The 24,326-nt window shown below is 46.4% G+C and overlaps 5 protein-coding genes across 5 annotated transcripts; 2 read left to right on the top strand and 3 right to left on the bottom strand.

The window, feature by feature from the left end:
- Positions 1 to 3,763: 3,763 nt before the first annotated feature.
- Positions 3,764 to 6,268, top strand: N7533_010557 (uncharacterized protein; the record flags this gene model as incomplete). Its single annotated transcript, XM_057107207.1, has 6 exons — positions 3,764 to 3,809; positions 3,925 to 4,379; positions 4,438 to 5,169; positions 5,229 to 6,000; positions 6,049 to 6,177; positions 6,237 to 6,268. The coding sequence occupies 6 exons, from the start codon at positions 3,764 to 3,766 to the stop codon at positions 6,266 to 6,268; spliced, it is 2,166 nt and encodes a 721-aa protein (XP_056956424.1).
- A 2,192-nt stretch (positions 6,269 to 8,460) lies between these two features.
- On the bottom strand, positions 8,461 to 10,685 carry N7533_010556 (uncharacterized protein; the record flags this gene model as incomplete). The annotated part of the gene is made up of 9 exons (XM_057107206.1): positions 8,461 to 8,699; positions 8,750 to 8,816; positions 8,871 to 9,348; positions 9,420 to 9,707; positions 9,760 to 9,862; positions 9,924 to 10,101; positions 10,155 to 10,191; positions 10,248 to 10,456; positions 10,518 to 10,685. The coding sequence occupies 9 exons, from the start codon at positions 10,683 to 10,685 to the stop codon at positions 8,461 to 8,463; spliced, it is 1,767 nt and encodes a 588-aa protein (XP_056956423.1).
- Positions 10,686 to 12,704: 2,019 nt separating this feature from the next.
- N7533_010555 (glycoside hydrolase family 75 protein) lies at positions 12,705 to 13,599 on the top strand (the record flags this gene model as incomplete). Its single annotated transcript, XM_057107205.1, has 2 exons — positions 12,705 to 13,102; positions 13,179 to 13,599. The coding sequence occupies 2 exons, from the start codon at positions 12,705 to 12,707 to the stop codon at positions 13,597 to 13,599; spliced, it is 819 nt and encodes a 272-aa protein (XP_056956422.1).
- Positions 13,600 to 18,170: 4,571 nt separating this feature from the next.
- N7533_010554 (TBCC domain-containing protein) lies at positions 18,171 to 19,577 on the bottom strand (the record flags this gene model as incomplete). The annotated part of the gene is made up of 4 exons (XM_057107204.1): positions 18,171 to 18,377; positions 18,433 to 19,158; positions 19,212 to 19,372; positions 19,460 to 19,577. The coding sequence occupies 4 exons, from the start codon at positions 19,575 to 19,577 to the stop codon at positions 18,171 to 18,173; spliced, it is 1,212 nt and encodes a 403-aa protein (XP_056956421.1).
- A 1,173-nt stretch (positions 19,578 to 20,750) lies between these two features.
- N7533_010553 (uncharacterized protein) lies at positions 20,751 to 21,260 on the bottom strand (the record flags this gene model as incomplete). Its single annotated transcript, XM_057107203.1, has 3 exons — positions 20,751 to 21,044; positions 21,091 to 21,174; positions 21,228 to 21,260. 3 exons carry the CDS (start codon positions 21,258 to 21,260, stop codon positions 20,751 to 20,753), a joined length of 411 nt encoding a protein of 136 aa, XP_056956420.1.
- Positions 21,261 to 24,326: the final 3,066 nt, after the last annotated feature.

Below are 24,326 nucleotides of genomic sequence, written 5' to 3'. Positions count from 1 at the left end.
CACTTGCTTTCTGAGATGACGTTCCACCAGAGCTGACGCTGCAGGTATTTCCACTTTATTTTGCCTACCCTACGTCCAATACCTCCTTTCTCAGCACTTCCGTGGCAATATTCCCCCTCCCTAGACTGCAACTTGCCCTCGGAACATTCGTTTAAATCAGGCCCAGATTCGGCTTTTTCTCTAAGAATTTGGTTTATGGGCCGCGTACGGAGTCCTTTCATAGTATATTATCTATCAATACGTCTATAAAGGAGCCAAGGAATACTCTCTATAGTGGGCTCTCAACCCAAGATCAAGTGTATCTGTATCTGTAAGGCTGTCGAAGATAAGATTTTGGCAAAACTTTGCCGATAATTAAGTTACCGGCAGTTTTCTTTAAATGATACACGTCTTGAATCTCTCTACCCCAGTGCTATTTCTTACATTCCGCCTATCAAGGCTCATAAATGTACCCCGGCTGAGTAGTTTTACTGTCGGCCGCCCTAAATCCCCTCTTCTTAGTACAACTTCAGTTTTAAATCGCTAAACTGGTCATATACATATTCATATTTTCAAATGGGGTATGCTAAATGGCAGCCTGAGATAGGTGACGGGTGCAGAGATCACCGAACTCACCACCAAGCTCCCCATTCACATAGCAGATGGAAGAACCAGAGACCAGCGTAGTGAAATAATAATTGGCATTCAAACCGAACCAATGGTTTCCTTGACCGTCGGGGGATGCTCGGGGCGTTGGGGGCATAGAATATGGCGCTCGTTGCTTCACCAACTGTACCAGTCCCACCCTACCAGGATCCTAGTTAGTATAGTATCCCTCATAGGTGTAGCTCAAGCAAAAGTGGTACTAGAGTAATTAGAAATTTCATCAAAGTTGGAGTTACGATACGTTTCAATAATAATATGGTTCTAGTGAGAACCTGACGCGGTTTAACGTGTTTTGGGCACGACCCGAGAAACATGACGTGTGTCGGAGGGAAATATGTTTCGACTTTCACTTTGCCGACCCAACTCTCCAGAAAAAACGCCGTTCCACCTTCATTTTACGATTAGGGAGATGAGGTGATATACTCCCCCAGAGTACATATATGCTTTCTTGACCTTCAGAAGTTCCTATTTGGATTCCGAATATGCATTTCCTGCACTTCCGCTCACTTGCAGACAACGTTGGAATCTCCTTTCCATTCAGGTCTCCTTTTCTCGCCCCCTATAGATAAAGCGCACGTATCAAGCAGTATCATGAGAAGTTCTATTTTTGAAAAGAAAGAAGGGGAAATTTTTAAATAGCAGGGTAGTCAGAAAACTTCTCGCTGTGTATGATGCAACATATTCCATGTCATAAATGGTGATTCTCGGGCAAGCTTGTTACAATAAAACGGAGCCAGGAAATCTGAAAGCATCACTGTTATCCTTTGGATATTGGTATCACTTTAAGATTAGCGGCATTTTTTTATTGGCATTCTGCTCGGAAAGGAACGCGAGACAGGCGGACGACTTACCATGCACCGGAGCCGGAGCTGAATTTGATTCGGGAATCCAACTCAATACTAGACAGATGACCCGAAACCACCTTTTCATACTTAGAAGAAATCAAGCGGAAAGCTTAGTTTTACTAAACATACAACTTGGGTTGCGAAGACAGATTCTCGTTGATATAATAGTCAGATCTTGATCTCTCGCCCCCAACTCCCCTCCCGACCTCATTGGAATGGTCTCTTTGAGGCCCAGGGAAGCGCATGCTTAAGACATAAATGACCTATTTTATCTCGTTTGGCTGTCGGGGTTGTTGTTTGATAAAGTCGAAGATCTGGCTATGGGATGCACCCGATCGGATGAAGGAAACCATGCTGGACACATCCGCGTCTTCGCCGTGCGAGATAATGCTTAGCAACTGGATGAGAAGGAAATGGTAGTGCTGAAACTCTGTCTCTATATTCTCAGAGGGGACAATCTGGTTGTCTGCTGCAGTTGCTCCGAAGCTATTTTTAAAATCCAGGTCCGGCTCAGCCTTTGATCTAGGAAAAAAAAGTCCCTCGCACCATCCGAGGCCAAGGGAGTTGGTCAAAAGGGATAGAAAGAACCAAAATCTGTACAGGATGGAAGATTGGGGCTGCTTACCTTGATTCCGCTAGTGAGACTTTTCGTCTGAGTTTGTCTCCGGCTAAGCCTTCTTTGCTGTCAAGATCGCTAGCAGTGATTTGAGCTGATATGCCTAGGTATTGGGTGCTGATTCACCGGATGTAGCGATGCTTGAGAGATCATATAATTCGGATTATCGCAGATTTGGCCGCGAGAAGTCTATGTGAGACTGGGTTGTGGACGATGTATGCTTCCGGATCGGACCCTTGTATATGCTTTCCTGACGAAGATGATCAGCACTCAGGAATAATGAGAATAATGAATCAAGAGGGATGACGGGAATTAAAACTGAGATGGGAGACGCAAATTCGGAGACTCGTGAGAATGGGAGAGGGATTAAACGGTTAGCCTTACAAGGATTGTGTTAATTGATTTGTTGTATTCAGGCTACCCTGCCTTCCGGTATCGACCACGAGTGAAACACCGTCGAAAGGCCTGAAGAGAAAGAAGACGACTGATGGAAGGTGGAACATTTCGAATCCTTTACAAAGCCCTTCGTTTATTTTTCTTAAGTCGATGTTCGGCCCACAAGCTGGGTGGGGTGTCTTCTCCTGATCGGAACAAGCGGGTCCGTGCCTGCTTTACCTGCTTATTTGCCAAGTAGCCTCTTTAAGATCCGGGAAACAACGCCGGCCAATCGTGCGTGCCATTCCGCTGTGATGAAATCTCGAAGTATCAGTTGATTCGCCTCTGGATGTTATCCTCATTTCATCCTGGTTCTGTAGTACTGATAGGTTGCTATCTATTGCTAGTGATCAATTTGCAAGGAAGGTAGTCCCAATGTGGCTCAAAGGATTCTAAGATAGGACTGAATCAGATTAAAATTTGTTTTGTGCTTACATAGATGAAAGTTAGAAGTCGACGGCGACCGGCAACGATGGATCGCATCTGCCTCGCATAGAAGACGGCCCTATACAGGGCTAGTGCTCTGCTCACTGAAGAGCGCGCTGCACAACACACTGTAAAGAAAAGTGCCAAGACAAACATCAACAGAACGCCGCATCCGAGTGGACGGATGTGGACCGCCCAATCCACAGCGGAAAGATGGAAAGTGCCCGCCGCCGGAAGAGTTCGATTAGGCCTCGTAATGGAACCGCACCGCACCTCGGAGGTGCGGTTCGACCCGGAGGTTCCACTAGTGATGTTGTAATTACAAAATTGGCCAACTCATTACGAAATATTGAAATTTAAATTTTTTTTTCTCATTTCAATTACATTTCAAGGGGCTGGTGGCTGCTGAGTCATCAAGAGCGGTAAATTCTTCCAGCCAATAGGGCTAATAACTTATGATTCTGCCCTCCTATTCTTCAAATACATATCTCTAATAATTTTTAATCTAGTATTACAATATAAAAGTGTTAAAAAATATGTCCTAAAAGTGCAAAGTTGCAGTGATAAATGGTTATATTGCGGTCGTGCTGCGGTTACCTTGTGGTTTTCCTGTGGTGTTTGCGGTTTTCAGGGGTATTTTGCGGTTATCTTGCGGTTTTTGCGGTTTTTGGTAATCTTAGTGCGGTTATTGTGAGGGGTCTTTGCGGTTAACCGCAGGATAACCGTATTAGTAGCTCTAATATCCAATTAGAGTATATCTTTGACTCCACTCTATAATTGCTTTTGCAACACATCAATGTCCTCGGTCGCGTCTGGTGTTTGTGGTCCTCTCGTCGAATCTTGTAAGTTGTTTGTCTCTCATTTACACATATTGGCTCTCAAGACCATAGCCAAAGATGGCCTATACTTTATCAGTCTTCACCGATCAGCATTCTGATACTGACTTTCTCCTACCAGATGACCTGCCATCACTCAGTACATATTGTCGGACTGCCACCGAGTCAATTACACCATCCATTTGCTCTCAACAACTGCAATTACCGCGAGCGCCCTTATTCCTTACACGTACTGGGCCACATCTTCAGCGATTTTGGATCCTTGTAGAAATGGACCCCGCAACAGGCCAAACTCGGAAGGATTTCACTGAGTGGTGGCTTCAAACAGAGTATGGCACAAGAAAAGACATCGAGACCACCATTCATTGGGACCACAAAAAGAGAGCTTCAGTCTGGGCTCACTTTGAGCAAGTAGCTCATGAACGGACAGGAGAGCCTAAAGTTATGTGTAAGCGTTGCCTTACTACACTTACTCATCCAAATATTCGGCGTGGAGGAACATCACCAATGAACACACATCTGAAAGGGAATACCTGTCATCCAAAGCATGGGATTGGCAAGTTACTTGCAAAGCAGGTAAGTATATATACTATCTTTAAGATACTGCTTTTAGCTAATAACTTATAATTTGTAGTCACAAACTTCAAGAGCAACTTTAACTACTTTCTCTGAAGAAGCGCTTGCCCAGAAAGTCCTTTCTCTTATCCTCGTCGCACGGCTCCTATTCCGTATCCTTGATCGTCCAGAATTCCAGGAATTAGCTGATCTAATTGCTGTTGCTCCCTCACGGGTCAAACTACCCTCGCCCCGGACGATTAGCCGACAACTACACTCGAATATCCAACAAGGACAACAGAGTATAATAGATATGCTCCCAGAGGATAGTAGACTATCTCTATCACTTGATTGCTGGACATCACCTTTCCAGCAGGGCTTTATGGCTATTACTGGTTATTTTCTGGATGACGATTGGGAGTATCGAGAGGCTCTACTTGGCTTTGAACCCTTACAAGGCTCACATACTGGGAGTAACCTATGCTCAGTAGTTATTGGTATTCTCGAAAAGTATAAAATTGCCGATCGGGTTCTGTCAGTAACAACTGATAATGCTACCAATAACAATACAATGATGCTCAGTATTCAGGATGAGCTTAAAAGTCAGGGCATTGGAAGTGACGGGCTTGGTAATGGTATATTCCGTGTTCCATGCCTGGCCCATGTGATCCAACCGAGTCTGAATCAACTTCTCGGAAAAATAAAAGCAATGCCATCCAATAATGAGGCAGAGGATGGATGGTCAGATGACCGTGAGCGCCAGGCGCGTTCCCAGCAATCAAAGAGAGAGATTATCCAGACTTTGAACAAGGTATGTGATGATTCAGCAGAAAGAGAGAGAGAATAACAGCTAATAATAGTTATCTGTAGATCCGAAATCTTGCCATCTTTATTAATGCAAGTCCTCAGCGCCGAGCTGCATTTCTTGTAATCCAGTCCCAGGAGCCTCGACTGCTTCCTCTTCAAGATGTACGGACTCGATGGAATTCTACATTTCTGATGCTCGGCCGAGCAAAACGACTACAGAAGAGCTTTCAAGAATACTGTACAGCAAACGGATATCTCCATTTTCAGCTTGACAAAGAAGAATGGCGTCAGATCGACTACTTACTGTGTATCACTGAGCCATTCTTTAAGTTTACAACTGCTCTCTCGAAAACAAAAGACACCACAATCCATCTTATCTTTGGCGTTTACAATAAGCTTTTCAATCACCTGGAGAACTCCGAGAACCAGCTTCGCCGAAAGAGACTCCCATGGAAGAAATCAATGCTGAGGGCATTACAGGCGGCAAGGGAAAAGCTTTCTGAGTATTATCAAGCAACTGATAAGGAGTTTTATGGGGATCTTTATGGTATTGCTACTATTCTTGCCCCATCAAAGAAACTTCGATTCTTTACCTCAAGAGATTGGCAAGGGGATATTGATTTTGGTGCAAGATATCGTGGGTGTCTTGAAAAAGAGTTCTGGCGATACAAACGGCGATTTTCGGATCAAGCTGAAGAATCATCCTCTGATTTCCGGCAGAACTCCAGTGATATTAATGAGATTGAGATGCTATGTGACTCACAGACTTCATTTTATGCAGCAGAAGTACCAGCAGAGGAGGAGGATGATGAACTGGCTCGATATCTTGCAAAAGGTAAGTCTAATTACGTATCTGTCTATCTCAGATACTAATTTTATCTAGGCCTTATTTCACAACAGCCCCGTTTATTCTGGAGGGAGCATCAAAAAGAGTTCCCAGTGCTGGCTGCACTAGCCCGGGATATTCTTTTAATTCCTGCGAGTGGCGCAGGTGTTGAGCGTCTTTTTAACTGTGCTCGAGATATTTGTCACTACAGACGGGGCCGCCTTAACGCTGATACTATCAAGGAGTTGATGCTGCAATCGTGTGCTGTAAAATTTGAGGTTGAACAGAGAGAGATTGACTTTACAAAAGAGCTTGTACTAGCGGGTGAGGCAGCGATGATTGAACAAGACAGAGGATCAATAGCCCCTCTTCCAGCATTGGATCCAATTAGCGATAATGAAGAGGAGGAAGGAGAGAAGGAGGAGGGAGGAGGAGGAGGAGGAGGGAGGAGGAGGAGGAGGAGGAGGAGGAGGAGGAGGAGGAAGATAGACAGGAGCCATCAGGAGAGACAAAAAAACGAGCGCGTTCTGGAAGTACTAGCTCGCAGGAGGATCAAATGGAACACGAAGGCACACAGCGAGCGACGCGGATTCGCAAGAAGCCTAAAATGCCAGAGGGGTTCCAACTGGCGCCTTTGTAGCTTAAATACTGTCAGATTATATTTCTTGATTTGGTCTTCTATCCAGTTTCTTTGTTCTCTAGTCTCTGTATTCCGTATATCCTGGAGATGATTTTTCGCCTGACAATTAGTCAGAGCTCTCATACATGACCGAAACAACAAAATTACCAAAAGAACTGCATAAAAATCTATCTGCCCAGCAGGTCACGAGGCTTAGCATGTTTGTATTGTTTACAAGACCGCGGTTAACCGCAAAACTGCAGCGGTTTTCATTTGAAGACCAAAACCGCTGCGGTTTTGGTTAGGTTTTAGGTTAACCGCGGTCTTTGCGGTTAGTGCCGCAGTCTAGTACTATCTCAATACATATCTCGCTATAGCCCACTCAGGTTTGAAATCTTCCCTGATACATAGCTGAGTATGCCTAATAGTAGCTTCTAACTTCTAAGGTTCCTAGTGTCAGGTTTGCTTTACTGTACCGACAAAACGAACTAGACAACGCGTAGTAGCATTCAACTCACACACTATGCATGGGAGAAGTGAGAAGATGATGCAGTAACTAGATACAGAAAGGGTGCTTGGGCAGATGCCAGAAAGCCAAGGACACAACAATGTGATTCGTTAGGCTATCGTACGCCGTAGGTGTAGGCAAAAACAAGGTACACTTGGTGATTTCAACTTCTGCGGACGGGAATGAAATAAGCCTGGGTTGGCCTTAGTGGTAGTGGAGAGACCATTTTTGAGAAGCGGCTGGCCACAAGGAGGTCCTCCAGGATGGTGCTTCCATCTGGAATAAGCCCGTCAAATTCCTCGAAATTTCGTAGATTCTTTCTGATTACTTCTCGCTGTCCATTCATATGAAGGAATCTTCCAATGCAGCATGTATTTTGGGCAGATTGGGATTTGGAAGACCACAATCCCCTTCGTGAACTCGGAGCTTTAATGCAAGTCTAGCATCGCAACCTTTTTCTCGGAATTGATCTGTTTCGAGGTAAAGGACATGGCGCGAAGAATTGGAAAGTAGCGTCCTTGGGTGCGATAGAGGCTGTGACGGCCCAGAAGATATCCAGCACCTCTTTAATCGCTCGTCCCCGATTACATGCGCGTCCGCTCAAAGGGTAGGTTTAATTAACTTACCAGAAGGAAGGGGAGCAAGGAGAGGGGCACGTAGAGGAGGAAGTTGAATTTGGCCGGTTTCTCTCGTTAGAAATCTCGCAGATATCAGTGAAGAGTTAGCCGAAGGAGAAGTCGGAGATAAGAAAGGTTTCGACCAGTTGGTAAATGAAGATGAGATGAGATGGGAACTGGCAATCGTAATTCGTCGCGGAGTTTGCCAAAGGGTGTGCACCCCTTCCTTATACTTACCCTACCAGGCCCGGTACATTCGTACCTTCTGGTTGGATGCCGCTATTCTGATATTCTGATCCATTATTCCTTCCCACTTGATCCCGGAGCTAGTCCCTTCATGGAGATCATATACATCGCTCTAAAGACCCATTTCAATGTCAATATTACATATACTATACCCTGCTATGCCTATTGAAAATAGGAGGATTATTAGCAACATAAAATATATTTGAAAATAGTTGTCGTGCTTCGAATCTTAGACTTGCTTAATATGTAAAAAAGCTAATATAAAACCAATGAAAGGCTAACCAGGCCCTATAATCTCAGGCTGGCAAGAAAGACGGTCGCAGTGGGATATGTATAGAACTAAAAGCTATAGGAGCTCAAAGAAACTAGATAACTATAGCGGTGTGAACTGACTAAGCCTATGCGGTATGAGGCTCTGGCCTTTGTCCCAGCCTCAGAAATTTCTGAGCCAAACCTGGCCGGTCCAAATGTACGTACGTCTATTTGGCATACGGATTCTCTACAACATCTGTAGTGGTCGTGCCGCTGCTACAGCACTCAATTTTCTGGCCATTGCGGTCTCTCAGACAGTTGTCGGTGAAGTCGAGATCACCGTAGCCGCGAGGCCACGAAGGCTGAATCTTGCAACCGGGTGTGACCTTTTGGTTAAGAGTGTTGTCGCCATCAAATTGGGCGTATATAGTGGCCGTGCTGTTTCCTTGATTCTGGTCGGCGACGTCTATGTATTGTCAGCGATGCTTTTTTGGCAAAGTACTCGAGACGACTTACTGTACGGTCCACCCCAGGTCTGGCAGCGCTTCGCGTCATTGATCACAATGCATCCACTGCTAACGTGCTATCCTCACATCAGCAAATTTCTTTAGAGCGTCGGAGATTGGAGTCAACATACAATATTGGTGCCACTACTAGTGTACCCCTCAGGAGCGTCACAGGGCCAGTAGGGCGAGTTCCCATCCCCATTTTGCAGAGACTGGTTGATAGCAGACACATTCCCGCAGACTGGCAGATTGAAAAAACCAGCTGTGCGAACGCTGGGGACCACGCTACCGAAGTTGGTGACAATCTTATCAGTGTCCGGGCGTGGATAGCCGTTATGATTGTTGTTTGCGATCCACCCTTCCACACTGCTCTCAACGATATCCTCGAGGATGATACCACCCCATGCGGATCCATCTAGGGTCGTATGATCGCCACCAGGAAGGGGCATGGTGCGGAAAGAGTCACCGGCATTCTTGTGCGCATTCAGAACGTAATGAATCTTTCCACGGTAGCATACATTCGTCTTGACCGCAGTGTCGTCCGTTATGAGATAACTGGCGCTTTCGGGGATGGATTTAGTCGACCCATCGCAATCTTCATCGCTTTGCCTGAATGATTGCATTTTTGATTAAAACACTTCACTCCAACATCGAAGAGGGAATCAAAAATTGGGACTCACCAGATAAACGGCCGCGATCCACTAGGCGAGACGCTCCATGCGTAGGGGATCATCTGCCCGTAAACGATCTTCTTCACTTGATTACTGGTGCCGCTGAGATCTAGATTACCTGCGACTTTTGTCATAGAGCCATTGTCAATAAGTGCATAGAGAGCATCGGTACCATTGGAGCCCTCAGTTCCCGAAAAGATAGACTGCAGGTATTGTGCCTCCAGATCTTTCCATGTGCTCATCGTCTCGCCCAAGTATGAAGCTATGGTGTTTTGCGCCTTGAGTCCTTCCACCGCACTGTATGTCTGTCAGGGGATTGGTTTTATTTCAACGAAGATAAGAATCATACCCTTTCATGTTGGTCTTCCAGTAGGTGCCGACAGTGCTTTGGACAGCCGAGGTCATATCACCAGCAATGCCTTTGAGAATGAGACTCTCCATGTTCTTAAGAGCTAGAAAATATTAACCCAGCGTTCTCGAAGTGCACGGTCACGTGAGTCTTGCAAAACATACCGACGTTGAAAATCATTGAGATTCCGAAGCTGAAAACCAGATTACAAGCGTCGAAAATGTTCTTCTCCAGCAGCGAGTTGTCCGGTGGCTGAGGTGCAAAGGTAGAAGTGAAGGTACCAGACTGGTCCGTGACGTCGATCTGAACCGTTTCGATTGCCTGGTAGGCCGATGCATGCAGCTAATACTCTTTTAGTATTTATAGTCGACGTCCTTTCTTCAGTCAAAACGCACCTGATGAATTCCAGCGAACCCATTCAAAATCATCGCTCTTAACAAATGTTAGCGGCGTCTCAGCAGCTCACACTAGAGATCAACATAACATACCCAGCAGGAATGGTAGCGTCCTGACAATCGACCGGCTGGGAACAGCGGTTCTCACTCGAGATATCAGTACATCGCATGCCACTCGGCCCGTGCAGATAATTGCTGATGTATTGAGGGAAGCCACCATTTGGATCAGTCTCCCATGCCGCAAGGGTAGTGTCCCACGCGGCCTTGGCATTGGCTTCCTCCCACTGTTGCTTGGTATCTCCCTGAATCTGAGAGCATTGCATATTCTTCCAGGCGTTGGTATCCGCAGTAGGATTAGCCAACGCAACAGAAGAGGGAGGACGTGGGTGACCCATTTTTCCGAGCCTGCACAAGGTTGTTGCGTTTCCAGTCGGCATTGAGACCGAATTTCTCACTCTGCTGCTGGCCCAACGCAAGTCCGCAGACGGAGCTGGCAAGGTGGGCCAGAAGGCTGAGCTCGATGACTCTCATATTGATGGCAAAGGGACAAGTGAACACCCGTTAGGTGGATAGTAATAAAATACAACAAGCAAGGCAATGTCGATTCTGGGGTAGAATTTTCGAGGTGGCGATGCTTCCATTTATCATAATTACTCTACCTGCCCCCCCTATGCCTTCGCCTTCACGGCTGGCTTCGATGAAGCCATTCGAGAACGCCCGGCAGGTGCCAGAGAGCACCGGTCGCCTGAGCACTGACACCGGCCCGGGCAGCATGAGAATGGGAGCGATCGGCGATGTCACATCGCCAATGTGGCGCATTGGGGGCTGAATTTGACAGCCATCATGTAGAGCTTCCAGAGAACATTGATAGTCACATCCTACAGCATCCCATAGTATCAAGGGGGGCCTGTCCGGTCAGTAAAACGCCTGAAACAACGCATTACAACCCGGCTTCCCCAATCCAGCAAGAGGTGACGATCAAGAGCAACAATTTCGTATCGAAGAAGATACGCTTTGAAGCTTTCAACGAAGCTTTCTGGAGTCACCCTGAGCCGTATACTAGTTGGGATCACTCAATCCAGGGCCCCGAAAAGCCCCACTCACTGCAGCTCGGCAAGTCATGACCCCTGCCAAGGGCCGCGGAAAAGGGACCCGATCCATCATGAGTCATGTATCTGGCTGTGTATCTGGCTGGACGTTAAACCCAGCTATCTCCTTTTAGTAACTCCTCTACCATCGCTCGCCCCGTTTTTACATGCTCGTTCTCAAGGCGAAACAGCCAACTACGCTCTCCCCCAATAGTCCCTGCAGCCTGCACAAAGATTCGACCCACGTTCTTGCCATGCAGTGGCAATGACCATGATCCACAGGTGTCATCCTAGTCCTCAAACAGGCGATTGGGGCCATCCTAGACTGGGCCATTGCCGATGAGCTGTGGAACTTCCCTGGAATGCTTCATCTCCGTGTTTTTGTTATGTGGCTTCAGATCTGCGAAGGGCCTAGCGTCGTGATCCTGCGAAACTCAAATTCCATGTATGTTCGAGCCACTATGGTAGCCTATCGCCTATAGACGGATTCCTTAGATTCTCTCAGAGACGCGGAAGCATGGTGATCAAGTTACTATAGACGGTTGGCCGAGGTATTCTCAGCGAACCGCCTCTAACCTTCCGACAGCCCTCCGAGATCGGTCTACGCATTCAATGAGATAAGTCAAGAAGCTCCAGAGACCTAAGAACGCGTCAGATTTGGAAACTTCAATGAATTGCGACGTTCGATCAGCAATCAGTCACCAAATACAACCGCCGACGCAAATGGCGCTGGGGCGCAAATGGCGCTAGTTTCATCCGCGATGTGGCAGCGACGATCAGTGGAGATCGCTAGGATAAAGACATCCGGAAGGCGGGTTGGCCCACCCCAAAATTGTCCGTATGCGACATAGGGCAGAGTGGCTCGTGCTTTGCTCGTACTTACTAACCTGATCAGGTTAAGTATATCAAAGTGCCCCAAATCTCCAAAACACAGCTCGTATGATTTTGTCCGGCGGATAGCCATTTCATCTTGGCCCCATGCGATCGTCAGGCAGTTCCTTGCAGAAATTAAACGAAGCAACGCCCCGTTTCTCTGCAGGGACAATGACCTGCGCCACGTGCCTGTCCAGACAATGCTCTTATTGGACTAAGCCCACAGGTCCATTCGTCTTATACTTTTGTGGTTTCCTATTTTCACGCCCGTGACGCTTTCGTCAGGTTTTTTGGGGTCCAGGGAAGTGTTCGCCGTGGCCTTAGCGAGGTCATGATCGGCCCCAAATAGTTTGATTCGCCTAATTGTTCCTCATACAAGAAAAACCTGTGAAGGTGATGATACGCTGACACCCAGCCCCATTATCGTGTCGTTCTCCCGGCCCGGGTTCGTATTCCAGTCGAGAACACCCATGGCAGCATTTATCGTGGTATAAGAGAGTATCCGATTCACTTCTCTTCCATGGTCATCAAGTCAGAATTCCAAAACTTCCTTTCCGGTTTCTAAATATTTTCAGCCCAAAGCTTCAATATGCATTTAAAATCCACCGCTGCAGCAATCACTCTTCTTCTTGCTTTTGGTCCCCAAGCTGGAATCGCCCGGGATGTCCCCAGGGGCCTGAAAGCCTTTTACGACACCGTCAAGAATGGAGGAACCTGCTCTGGAAGCGACCTCCTCCAGGGCGGGTTCTACGACGAGGACGACGGATTCAAAAACTACGGGTACTGCCGAAAGGGTATGAAGGACAAAGGATTCTATCTCAAGGGCCCTAGTAGCAAGCTCGCCAACATGGACATCGACTGCGATGGTCATCAAACCAAGGGCGATGGTCGCTGTGGAGGCTCGAGCGATACTCAATCACAGACCAGATGGCAGGATGAGGTCAAGGAATATGGTGGTATCTCGGATTTGAACGCCTACATACACCCGTAAGCTCATCTGATTACAGTTTCCTCTCTCGGCCCCTCTCTCGGCCTGACGTTCAGTTGTTAACCTTGAGGTTAGATACATCGTTCTCGGCAATGAAGGCGACTACCACCCCACATTTGATCCTCGCAAGGTCGGCGTGGAGCCACTGAGTATTGTGGCGGTGATCTGCAACAACCGTCTTGTTTACGCTGTCTGGGGTGACACCAACGGTGACGATGGCAAGCCCTTGATCGGCGAGGCGAGTCTCGCTACGGCTGATCTGTGTTTTGGCAAGAAGTACAATGCCGATAGCGGTCATGACGACGAAGATGTTCTCTACATTGCCTTCTCCGGCAAGGGTGCCGTTCCCGGCAAGAATGCCAAGTGGGATGCGAGCAGCGCTGAGGAGTTCGAGGAAAGCATCAGTGCACTCGGTGACAAGCTTGTTACTGGCCTGGTCAGCGGCTCAAACAGCTCTGTTTCGCTGATCCGTGGCTCTCGCCGTGTACACTTTTGAGTCTAGTGTTGACTGTATTCGTATTTTAGCGGGTAATGACCTTCTGAGAAGGTAGCTCACATTTTCTTGCGATTGTGAAGATTGGGTGACAGATGAATGGTGTTATTGTTCTCTACATGTCTGTTTATTGATCGAAGTCATCTCTTTTTGTTTCTTTCACTTCTAGTCATTCTTTTCCATCTCTTTGTTTTTATTTTGTGGTGCTGTTGTCCTGAAATTTGGAAGTCATAAACGCTTTTTTTTCCATACAATCCTATAACTAGAAATGAGGTCGGCTGCACTTACGCTAACTCATTAGAATATCAGAAAGATTGAAGCATTTGTACCTCTCGGCATTCGTAATTCCTCTTTTTGCGTATAATAATGAAAGATATATTATATATTCTAGCATGCTAAAATGGTAGGTAAAAAGCAAAACTATAGCAAGAAGCAGAGCTAAGCAACTGAAAAAAAAAGAAGTTTTACCCTGTGAGTGATCAGAAAATAATAACGTAAAGGCAACTCTTGGTCGACTGGCAGTGTATGAATTTGGCACAACAATTAACACAATTCCTGTTACGCCAACCGTACAGTGAGGTATAGGAAATGCGGAAGAGGTGCCTATCCATCACCGGGGCCGGCTGTTGATACATCACCTCGCTTACCTGCTTGCATACGCACAGAGGATCCCCTCAAAGGGAGGAGCTGGATCTTCTTAGGGAGACCAGCGATTAGTCTGAATATCATCATACCCATATCAGGCATATCTCACATTCTTCACTCGTATCCTTATCGTATCAGGACGCCCTCCGGGGATTGTCCTAACAATTCCGTACTCTTCGTGTGACTCGTTGCGCCTCTGCTTATTTTGGTTATTAGGCATTCGGTCGGCGTGCGGCTGCATTGAGCATAGTATCAGTGGAAAATCGCCAATTTCATTACAGCGACTTGACTATGGTTAGTTGATTTCCAAATTATTCTGGTGATAAGGATGTACTTACCAGGATCAATTATCAAATAAGCCATGGTTGTAGCTTTAGATGACCGTCCGCATCAGATCACCCGCAGGGCAACTTGCCATTAGAATACCCAATCTAGCACCAACTATCAGCAGCTGGTGCAAGTTGGTCATTCGCAACTTACCTTGTTCGCGGACTAGATGAAGACCCTTTAATCCAGCTATAATGCACTTTCTCGATCGGACTCACCAGACCGGCATTTCATTGACTCGCTATGTTAACATGATTTCTGGTGGCTGAGGGTGGTATGAACTTGCCCTAATGCAGCCTGGCATCAGCATAGGCAAGCCAGGGACGAGGTAGCGGACTCAGCTCGATCACACGTGGAGGGCCTGGGCTCACATTGTACCACGTGGAATGGATCTAGCCATACCTGCAAATGCACGGCTCTGGGCAAATCTTCAACCGTGTTAGGGAAAAGCACCACTAGACAAGAGATTCATGGTATTTTTTTACGACAAACTTCGACCTGACCTGAAAATGACTGCTCTCGCGGCGAGGGATCTAGGGTAGATCTAGGCCACGGCCTGTCTTATCACTTGCTCAGCTGCAACGAGGGGTTGAAACATCTGGCCTTTAGACTATTGCTAATATCTCGTTTCAATTTGATGATTGATGCCCCCCGGCAAATAGTTGTCTTTTTCTGTGGCCGTCGATTCTCGGCTTCTCTTCGTTGTCGCGGATGCTCTGACGGCTCGCTCGGTCAACAGTGAGGCCGGCTCATGGCTACCGACAAGCCTTCGGATCGGACGTGGGGCAGGAGGTTCATAGTCGTCAGAATATTGCGAGTTACTAATACATGGACTGTCAACCTTTGTCCGGACAGGGCAATTCTGGAGAGACGAATGAAAACACCTCGGAATTTTACCACTGGCTGAGCAAAGGGCATCAAGCCTTTCTGAATCGGGCCCGATAATAAGCCAGGTGAAGTGGCCATTTCAACCACGTCTTCAGAAATAAAAAGGCGCAAGCCTAGTAATATTCAGTGGCTTGGCCCATCAGGTTGTTGAAGCTGGTTCAGTTTCGAAGACGATGGGGGAACATAGCGCGGTCAGTCGAGTGTAACATTGAAGCTCGCCCTATGATAAAAAAGAATCATAAGCGATAACTTCTGAAGAACGGAGAGCTATGACCGGAAAGCGTTCATTTTGAGATTGAAAATGCTGTACTGGGCGTTGGGAATGGGCAGGGTCAAAGCACTATCGTGACTTACAAGACATTGAGCGACTCGCGATAGTAAAGTTCGCCATCCTATATAGAGGGTCGTCAGCACATGATGTCTGCCTTTGAAATTGCTGCAGTCTTTAAACTTACGTTGTCAGTTATTGCTGTCCACTGCAAGGGACTTTATAAAGGATGGCACCTAATTATCTTCAATCATTTGCAGGTAGCTTATGAAGGCAACGTGTAACTCACCGTACTCGCAGCTTAGACCATTCCAGATCCTGATCCTGAAGGTTCGTTCAATGGCTTCTCAGAGGGAGAGCGGAGGCGGTGCTGATATCGAGCAGTTTCTATGTTAGCATGATTCCAAATGACTGGGCAGCTACACTCACTTGCTGTTCGAAGACCTCTTGTGTCGGGAAAAGCCAGTCTAGTGCGACGCAACAAGTCAGTCAATTTCGTTGCACGATTTCGAAGTCATCATACCAAATAGTAGCCACGGAAACGAGAATTGATCGATATTCTTTGACCCGGAATGACGAAGGAATGCTTGCGAATGACGGTTCTGCTGGTGACGAACCGGGTATTCATAGCAATTCAGCCAGGCATTCAGTCTGCGTCAAGGAGATCATCATCATGAATTGTGAGAGCTCAAACACAAACTACTCTTCAATGGTAACTGGCTCAACATTTCATCGTTGATTCAAAGCAGCTCTCAGAGACATTGCATTTTGTTCCTGGTGATCAAGAACATGAAAAATATTTTCTGGTTGTTGGCATGGTTTCAACAGTCATGAAGATGCCGCAGAAAAGAACAGACGACAGTTATCGCCATTCACCACCGTCAGTCCGCCCTTTTATGCGACGGTTGAGGCGACGAGGTCATGTCATATCATTTCACTCACCAGTAATGAGCCCGTTACTCCACGCAACGAACACCTCATCAAAGACAGGCAAACACCATGCAATATTGCGACCCTAGATCCCTACCAGCCAAGCCGCAGGATTCTTCGTTGCCTAAGTCGTATATCGGAGAAAATCCATTACGCCTACACAATATCAGGCAGATACAAGCTATTGTGCAGCGTGGGACTGATTCGCACAGCCCACATCTCGCGAAAGAGCTCCTTGTATAGTTAGCGAGTCACTAGATTGATTATTTTTTCGCAGAACAATTGTTTCTGCTATCGACCTCGTCTTTTGCGTATAGCAATACTTACATTGGTCTCCTGGGTGCTAAGTGGACACGGGAAGATGTTTACTACTACAAGGAAACATCAGCCAATTAGTGTCACCAAAGACTCACTTGCGCGTAAGTCTCCAATGAAATGATTGGTTGATAATTGGCCTGGCTCCCAGGAGCCTGTGGGTTGTAAATATTGATACGGAGGAATAATGAACCAATCGGTGCCATGATTGGTCCACAAGTGCCACAAAGCCTCATTAGAAATGATTGGTCCAAATGTGGCTATGAGCTCCTGGGAGCCTGAGCCTACCATTGCATTTACCATAATCAAATAGCCTATCAGCAATACCCTGTGAGGGTCTCAGGTATCTGTTGATGAGGAGATTGTCTTTCCAATGAATGATCAATATTAATGAAAGCTAAAGTCGACTCTAGATACAAGACGCAGCGCGAGGAAGCAAAAGAAAGACAGCTTCCTCGCATTCAGGGGAACCGGGATGCACCATGTGGGTCCGTTCCTCCACTTAGCGTCTATGCCTCATGTATATCCCAGACACCGTTTTGCACTATAATGTTGATAAGGGGCTGTCTAAGTTTGGAGTGCATATTGCTAGCCCGCAGTATAATTTCCCGTGGAACGAGAAGTGGAACAGTTTGGTCCTTGTGCCTGTTAAACGGAAAGAGTGGAAAGAGTATATTCTCATCAACTTCAGTGATACTGCAATGATTCACTTACATAGGATGGTAATTGGTAGTGTGATCCGGTTCAAGTTTTCCAGGAGCTGGTTACTAACTTTGTTCCGCTAGATCGATGAGATCGATGATTCTGGTTCCAATTTGGATAATCGAGTCCCCGTTGTACATGTCAAGACTTAAACAGGGCCCGACTTGGTTGCTACTTAGATGTGAAAGCAGCTGGACTTTTTATTCCATACCCACCTAGTACATAGACGACCTAGATTTGAATCATCACTTCAGTTGCTCCATAAAATAATTAAGAAGAATGAACGAGGCGTGGGCCTGAATCATAAAATGACCTAGACGCAACGCCCGATGTCTTGGAAATAAACATGGTAAAGAACGTAAACTCTTTGTGACGCATCAAGTGTGTATTAAGAGTAACGAAAAATGAAAGATGCCGAAGATGTGAAAATCAAAGAAGAGGAACTGCTAATTCGAACAGAACCTTTCCAGCCGGCTGTACCATACACTCGGGAGATACTTCATGTCTTGACCAATCTTATGGCATGAAGGATATCTTCCAGGGACCATCCCGGCCCACCTGGAACGATCTCGGCCCAGACTTCCTCCGGAACCACGTCGCCAGGGCCCAGAAGGCCCCAATTCCGGCTGGGCTCAGGCTTAGCCCACTTGAAATCCTCGATCTCATTCCAGTGGTCTTGATGATCAAGGTGGTCATGGTTCAGGGCCTAGATAGGAGCATTAGAATGGATTTTCAGGAAGAGAGTAGAATGCGAAGCTTACGTATGCCTTTGGTATTCGGCCAAACATGACATTCGAGCAGTCTTCGATGATGGGATTGCTCGAGCAGCTGATGTAGACGTCGACGTCGGTACAGTGGTGCATGTGGAACTGGCGGCATGAAACCACAATTATACTGTGTTCTACCCCGGTCATATACGCTGGTCCATTTACTTGACCGCAAATCAGCAAGCTTTCTCGGACGCCCTTGACGGTCAGACTAGCATAAGGCTTCCCGTCTGCGGTGGGAATCGTCATGTCAATGATACAATGCCGCAGAGAGGTTATGGATGCAGGAACCGTAGACGTTGAACCAGAAGCCGGGAGCATGATGTGGAGGTTGTGATGATTGTCAACAGACACAGAGGATACTCCACTAGCTGCGAATGCCGGGACAGGCTCCGACTCTAGTTGAGATTTAGCCAGCACCTCCGTGGGCGAGATTACCGGGAATGAAGTTGGCTCAACTTCTGGCCACTCCTGCCGCTGTTTGTCTGGTTCATTGAAGGGGGTAGATGGGTCACTCGGAGTTTGGTTGCCAGAAGACCCGATGGACGATGTACCTGGGAAGCGGTAACCCGGGGTACTGCGACGACCTTCAGTGGCCAAAGCAGCGGCGTCAGAGAGAGAGATGGAGGAGTCATTCTGCTTGGTCTTGAAGCTGAACTGCGACCGAGGTTCGGATACGGGACATGTCTCATTCAGTTTGTTCTGCAGGGCTTTGATTGCCTTGACTAGGTAAGCACAACTTCCCATGCAGTGATATTCTTGACACTGCGCACCTCTGCATAGACTCTCTGGTCATATGTAGGAATGTAGCTCGCTGCATCACTGACTTCATTGGACAGCCGCACGATTCCGGCTCGACAGTGATCTGTGACATCGGCGCGCCCACCACCGACTAGCGTTGTATCAGCGAAACCATCGATATTCCCCTGCAAAGCTAAAAGAAGAGTATCAGTATTATCACTTCCTGCTTATGGCACGTGCTCTTGGATATGCTTCTGGATTAATGGGGATCGGACTATACCAGTGATTTCACGTTGAAAGTAACGGAAGAAACGTTCTTTCAAAGGAATCTCAGCCTTCGAGACGATTTGGTTGTCAGCCGACAATCGGTGAGCATGTTGCATTTCCGGTTCAGCCATCATGAGAGATACGAGTAGGTAGATGTTCTAAAGGTAGAGATGGGAAGCTGTAGCTTGGGGGAAATCGGAACTTGGAAAGCTGGTAGGCGGGGGATGGAATAGGAATGACGTCGGTCGGTTCTCAAATAGGCCATGCCACCCACAGTGCAGGGAATCCCGAGGGCATACCAGGGATGGAGAGCCAAGACAGGATGAGAGAATCGGGCAGATTCGTAGTAATGGGATATAAGTGAAGCTGCAGCAGATGTGCTCCAGCCAAGAGCTATCAATATAAGCAACCCGACACACGCGCCGTTGTGTCCCTTGTGATATGAGGCTGATGCAGATCCGGAACGGAGCCGCACCACCAAACATAATCCCCATGTGTCTATACTAAGATCCCAGTTGATTGGAAATCAGCTTGATCCTCTCATCGTATATATAGCCTCGTTTAGTGCCTCTGAAATGACAACAAGGTTCGTAAAACCGGGCTAAACATGCAGGCATATGCAGAAATTTTAACTTGACGAGGTGTGAAATAAAGTATAATAAAGATGGTACTCAGTAGATTTCAAAAAGGGACTGCGGAGGCTCGAGAGGGAGCTAGTTGCAGTTCGGATGTCACGTCGTAGTTGGCATTCTGTGCCCTTGAACAGATTTGGTTGCCCGTGTCACCAACTGACTCTCTCCTAGTACTCAGTAGATGTCAAAAAGGGACTGCCGAAGCTCAAGAGGGAGCTAGCTACAAGAGGCCAAATAAGTTCGGGTGTCACGTCGTAGATGGCATTTTCCGCCCTTGAACGGATTGGGTTGCCCGTGTCACCAACTGACTCTCTCCTAGTTCTCCTCCAACTTTTCGAACGCTTTTCCTTTACTCTCACGCTCGGTGGAAATTATTCGACCATAGAGAAGAACACCTCCATTGGCGAAAGCGTGTGGCAAAAATATTATTCTCCCATCGCCCTGAATCCCCGCTCGCATACGAGGCTGTTCCAACCCGTTCATAGTGCCATCCGATCTCCCTCGGTCGCTTCAATCGCTTCGCTATTTTCTGCTACCTTCATTGGCAGGACTTTTTCGGCTGCTTCGTGTCTAAATTGACACTGCTTTACTTGTTCAACTTCAACGCAACAGTCTCAATCAGAAGCTCAATCAGAAAAGTGCAAGTGACTTCAATGTGTGAGATAACCAGGCTTAACGTGCGATATTATCAAACTCTCCCTTATCCTCCTTGTTCATGGGGCTCTTATGCTTAATATTCGCATCCTGGTAGGGAGGACTTCGTCTTTCGGGGCTCAAGCTCTTATTCCTGTACAAGTCCTCGTTGGCATCTTTATCAACATTGCTGGTGTTAGGCACCGCGGAATAAGGGTGGGAAATACTCTCGCGGTGGGGGTGGGCTCTTCCAGTTTGAATAGCACCTTCATTTGTTACTTTATGAGCCGCGGAAAGAGCCAGATCACCAGAGTCAAAGTAAGTGCGATTCTTCTGGTTGTCAGTCGAAACTCCTTTCATAAAGTTGCATCACAAATACCTTGGATTGTTCTCCGAGTAGATCTCCATGAGGCCGCTTTTCATATGTGCTGAACTTGTGAGTCTTTTCACATCCAGAGGGTGGCTGGGAGAATGTGGTTAGCACTTCTGTTCGATATAAGACAAAGAAAATCTTACCACGGAACATGATTTTTTGTCTCCTGGTTCCATTGTGAGATTTTATTCAAATGTGAACAAGAACACGATATAAACCGCATCTGACAGGCTTTCTGCATAGACATTTGCCACAATCAGATAGACCAACGTGTCAATGACGCAATATGTCAGGACTAAGTTACAGCTTGTCCCAATCGGGATCAGTTATTTCTTTGTTGCCTGATGGGCAAGGCACAACAGCTCGTGGGTCCACTATTTTTGCTTAAACTAACCGACGAAAGTTTAGACAGTCCATTAAAGATTCCTTCCGTCCACTTCAATCGTGCAGAACTCCATACTGGTGCAGATCGTGTTTCGAGTGGACAAATGCAGGGGCGCACACGAATAACCACATTACGAATGTTTGTTCGAATACCGTAAATTTCTAGCAGCAGCAGCCGGCTGGGGATATTTGTTCGATTGAGCGCTTCACCATGATGAAAGTCAGTTCTTGCCTTGTGAGGTTGCCCCATCTATCATTACGATATCGTCCTCACAATACCGGTCACGATCAGTTGAGTATCTCTTCTTAGGTTGCAACCTCTGAATTATACGAGCCTCTCTATGATCTTTTGCGTTCCGGGTTGCTCCGCATGGGCTTTGTCGACGACTCTGGTATCAACGGTATTGCTCATGCTGCAATTCTTTGATATGCGTGACAACATTATGAGCTATGCCCTTACCAAGTTCTCTATCTAGCAAGAGCGTATCAAAAGGCGGATCAAGAACTACTGCGACATAGTAGGCGTCTTGTCCACCCATGAGGTTATAGTATCTCTGAAACCTTTTGAGAGAGGCAGCTGCAGCTACAGATATCTCTGGGTGAAGCGTCGAGAATTTCCTCTTCCTAGATTTGGCGTCATAGAGCATATTGTGTAATTAATAGTAGATGGGAATCGCTAAGGTAATTTGTGGTTCACTCTTGGAAATTATGAGGGTGAACTCCTTGGATATTGCTATAAAGCCCTTTGTCTGTTAGATAAGATCCCAATCTTTAATTGTGAAAGGCCAGAAATAATTCCGATTTTTAACATACTTCTTAATCTGTGGCTTTGTGTTTACTGCATCTTGTAGTAATCGGTGTGTTGTGTTCTAATACCTTTCTATGTTATACTGGATGAATCTGTCTTTTAGCCTATTGCTCTGGAAGATGAATTTCTGCTGGTGTTTCTGTTGCGAAGTTCTTGTAATCTAAAGATTCGAAGGCGGGCCAATGGTGACTGCGGCCTAATCTCTTTGTTTTCTTGTATAAAATCACAAGCTGTAGTGGCTGATGTATGGCCATCTATTATAATATAGAAAGCATATTACTAATATTTACATTGAGTACGTGTGTACTGCAGCGGATATAGCTATATCCTCCTTGGAGGTGTAGGCATTCTGCGTCACTTGCAGCCGTATCTCTACCTTGAACTTCCACGTTGAGAATGAGATATAACTCCGATAGCAGGCATTCATAATTTGAGGTATTGTCTGTGGTGATGGATTTTATGTTTGATCTGAAGCTCTGCGAGAAGGGCCTGAACAATTTCTGCTATGTCCTCCTTCTGTGAACGCTATGAAAGCTATGGATTTTGGTAATTTTAAGAACTTGGTCTTGGTACTTTAAATCTGCCATCAACTAACGACTGATAACTCTTATTTTGCACTTCGAATAATTGCTGGTCTGAGTATCTAAAGAGAGATATTGCTAGGCACTTTTGCTCTAGTTTCTCGATTAACTGTTTTTGCCAATTACCAAACTCATAGTCTATTTGACGAGCTATTGTTATACGAGATGTGAAAGGGAGCGGAATGTCTCAATCTTGAAAAGCTGTTGAAATATAGGCTGTTCGATGGTAATATTTATCCTTACTACCCACCAAACAAGGCTCTGCTCCAGCGCCTTTGCACTGTTCTCCTCCGCCTGCTTCTGGAGAAACCTGGTAATGAATGGCTATTTGCTGCTTCTTCCGTATTTCTCTGTACTTTTGTCTGCGCCACTTGAGAAGATGCCATGTTTTGAGAGATATATTAATACATTTGACGTTGGTGTTGCTCGTACAGAATCGGTCGATTGGCTCTTTGCCTCTTTTAGGACGCCATGTCTTTGCAGAAAGTGGGCGGAGATCGAATTGAGCCTAGAGAGATTGATACTGCGGCCTTCTTAGAGAGAAGCCAGGTTCAAGAGAAATAATGATCCCGGCAGTTTATCTAGTTGGTACGCCAACGAAAGCGGACGTCGAGACCCCCAGGCCCGCTAATGGACTTGCAAGCGATCTTTGGTAGTAGGTTGAACGCTGCTACGTGATCCTTTAGAAGTAAATTCAATAATTCGGTCTTCTGATAGAAATTCTTTGTCGGTGCCACTATTGAGAGCACGGTAGTTGATTCGCTAGGCTCGGTGTGGCCGTTTGCGCTGAGAAACCGTGGAATTATCCATAACGCACGGCGAGAGACTTGCGCTTTCAGAAAGCGCGTCGAAAGAAAAATAGCTTTAGAGACAATGATGCGACGCACTCAATTTCCGTTGAATGGACTATCTTGAGATAAGTGGTTGTATTGGGTTAAGTAGACTAACATAATAGAGGTGGGATACTCCATCTATTTAAACGTCTATTGCTAGTCCCCGCCATACGCTTTGACTGCCGTGATAATCAACAATAATTAACAGCGGATACGAATATTCGTTCTTCGTGCCGACCCCTTAGTAGTGATATCACTCTTTATAAAATTTCCTGTGTTTTCATTATAATTTTAAATCTTTCTCACTCTGCCTATTTAACCTTTCGGTCACCTCCCAAATTGTGTCACATGGTTTGATTTATGATGACGTCATACATCATGTTACGACAAGCTCTTCCCAAACCTCACACCACAATTGTTGTCCGGAATACATTACTTTGTGCGTTTACGCTACTGTGAAAAATTCATATTGGTCTGGCCCGAAGACGCGGTAATTCGACGCTCTGGCGATAATTATTTATCTCTTCCTAGAATAGACTATGCAAGAGACAGGGAACTCTCAAAGTCCTCATCTACGTTCTCCCTTCGAGCATGTCCCATCGCCAGATCGCTCTGTGTCGACCCATTATCATCACA

This window comes from Penicillium manginii (assembly GCF_028828005.1).
Source record: "Penicillium manginii strain IBT 31320 chromosome Unknown utg000007l:1.0-2284322.0:1.0-2285126.0, whole genome shotgun sequence".
Classification (NCBI taxonomy): Eukaryota; Fungi; Ascomycota; class Eurotiomycetes; order Eurotiales; family Aspergillaceae; genus Penicillium; species Penicillium manginii.
Note: the sequence above shows the minus strand (reverse complement) of the source record. Positions and strands in the feature narration are given on the sequence as shown.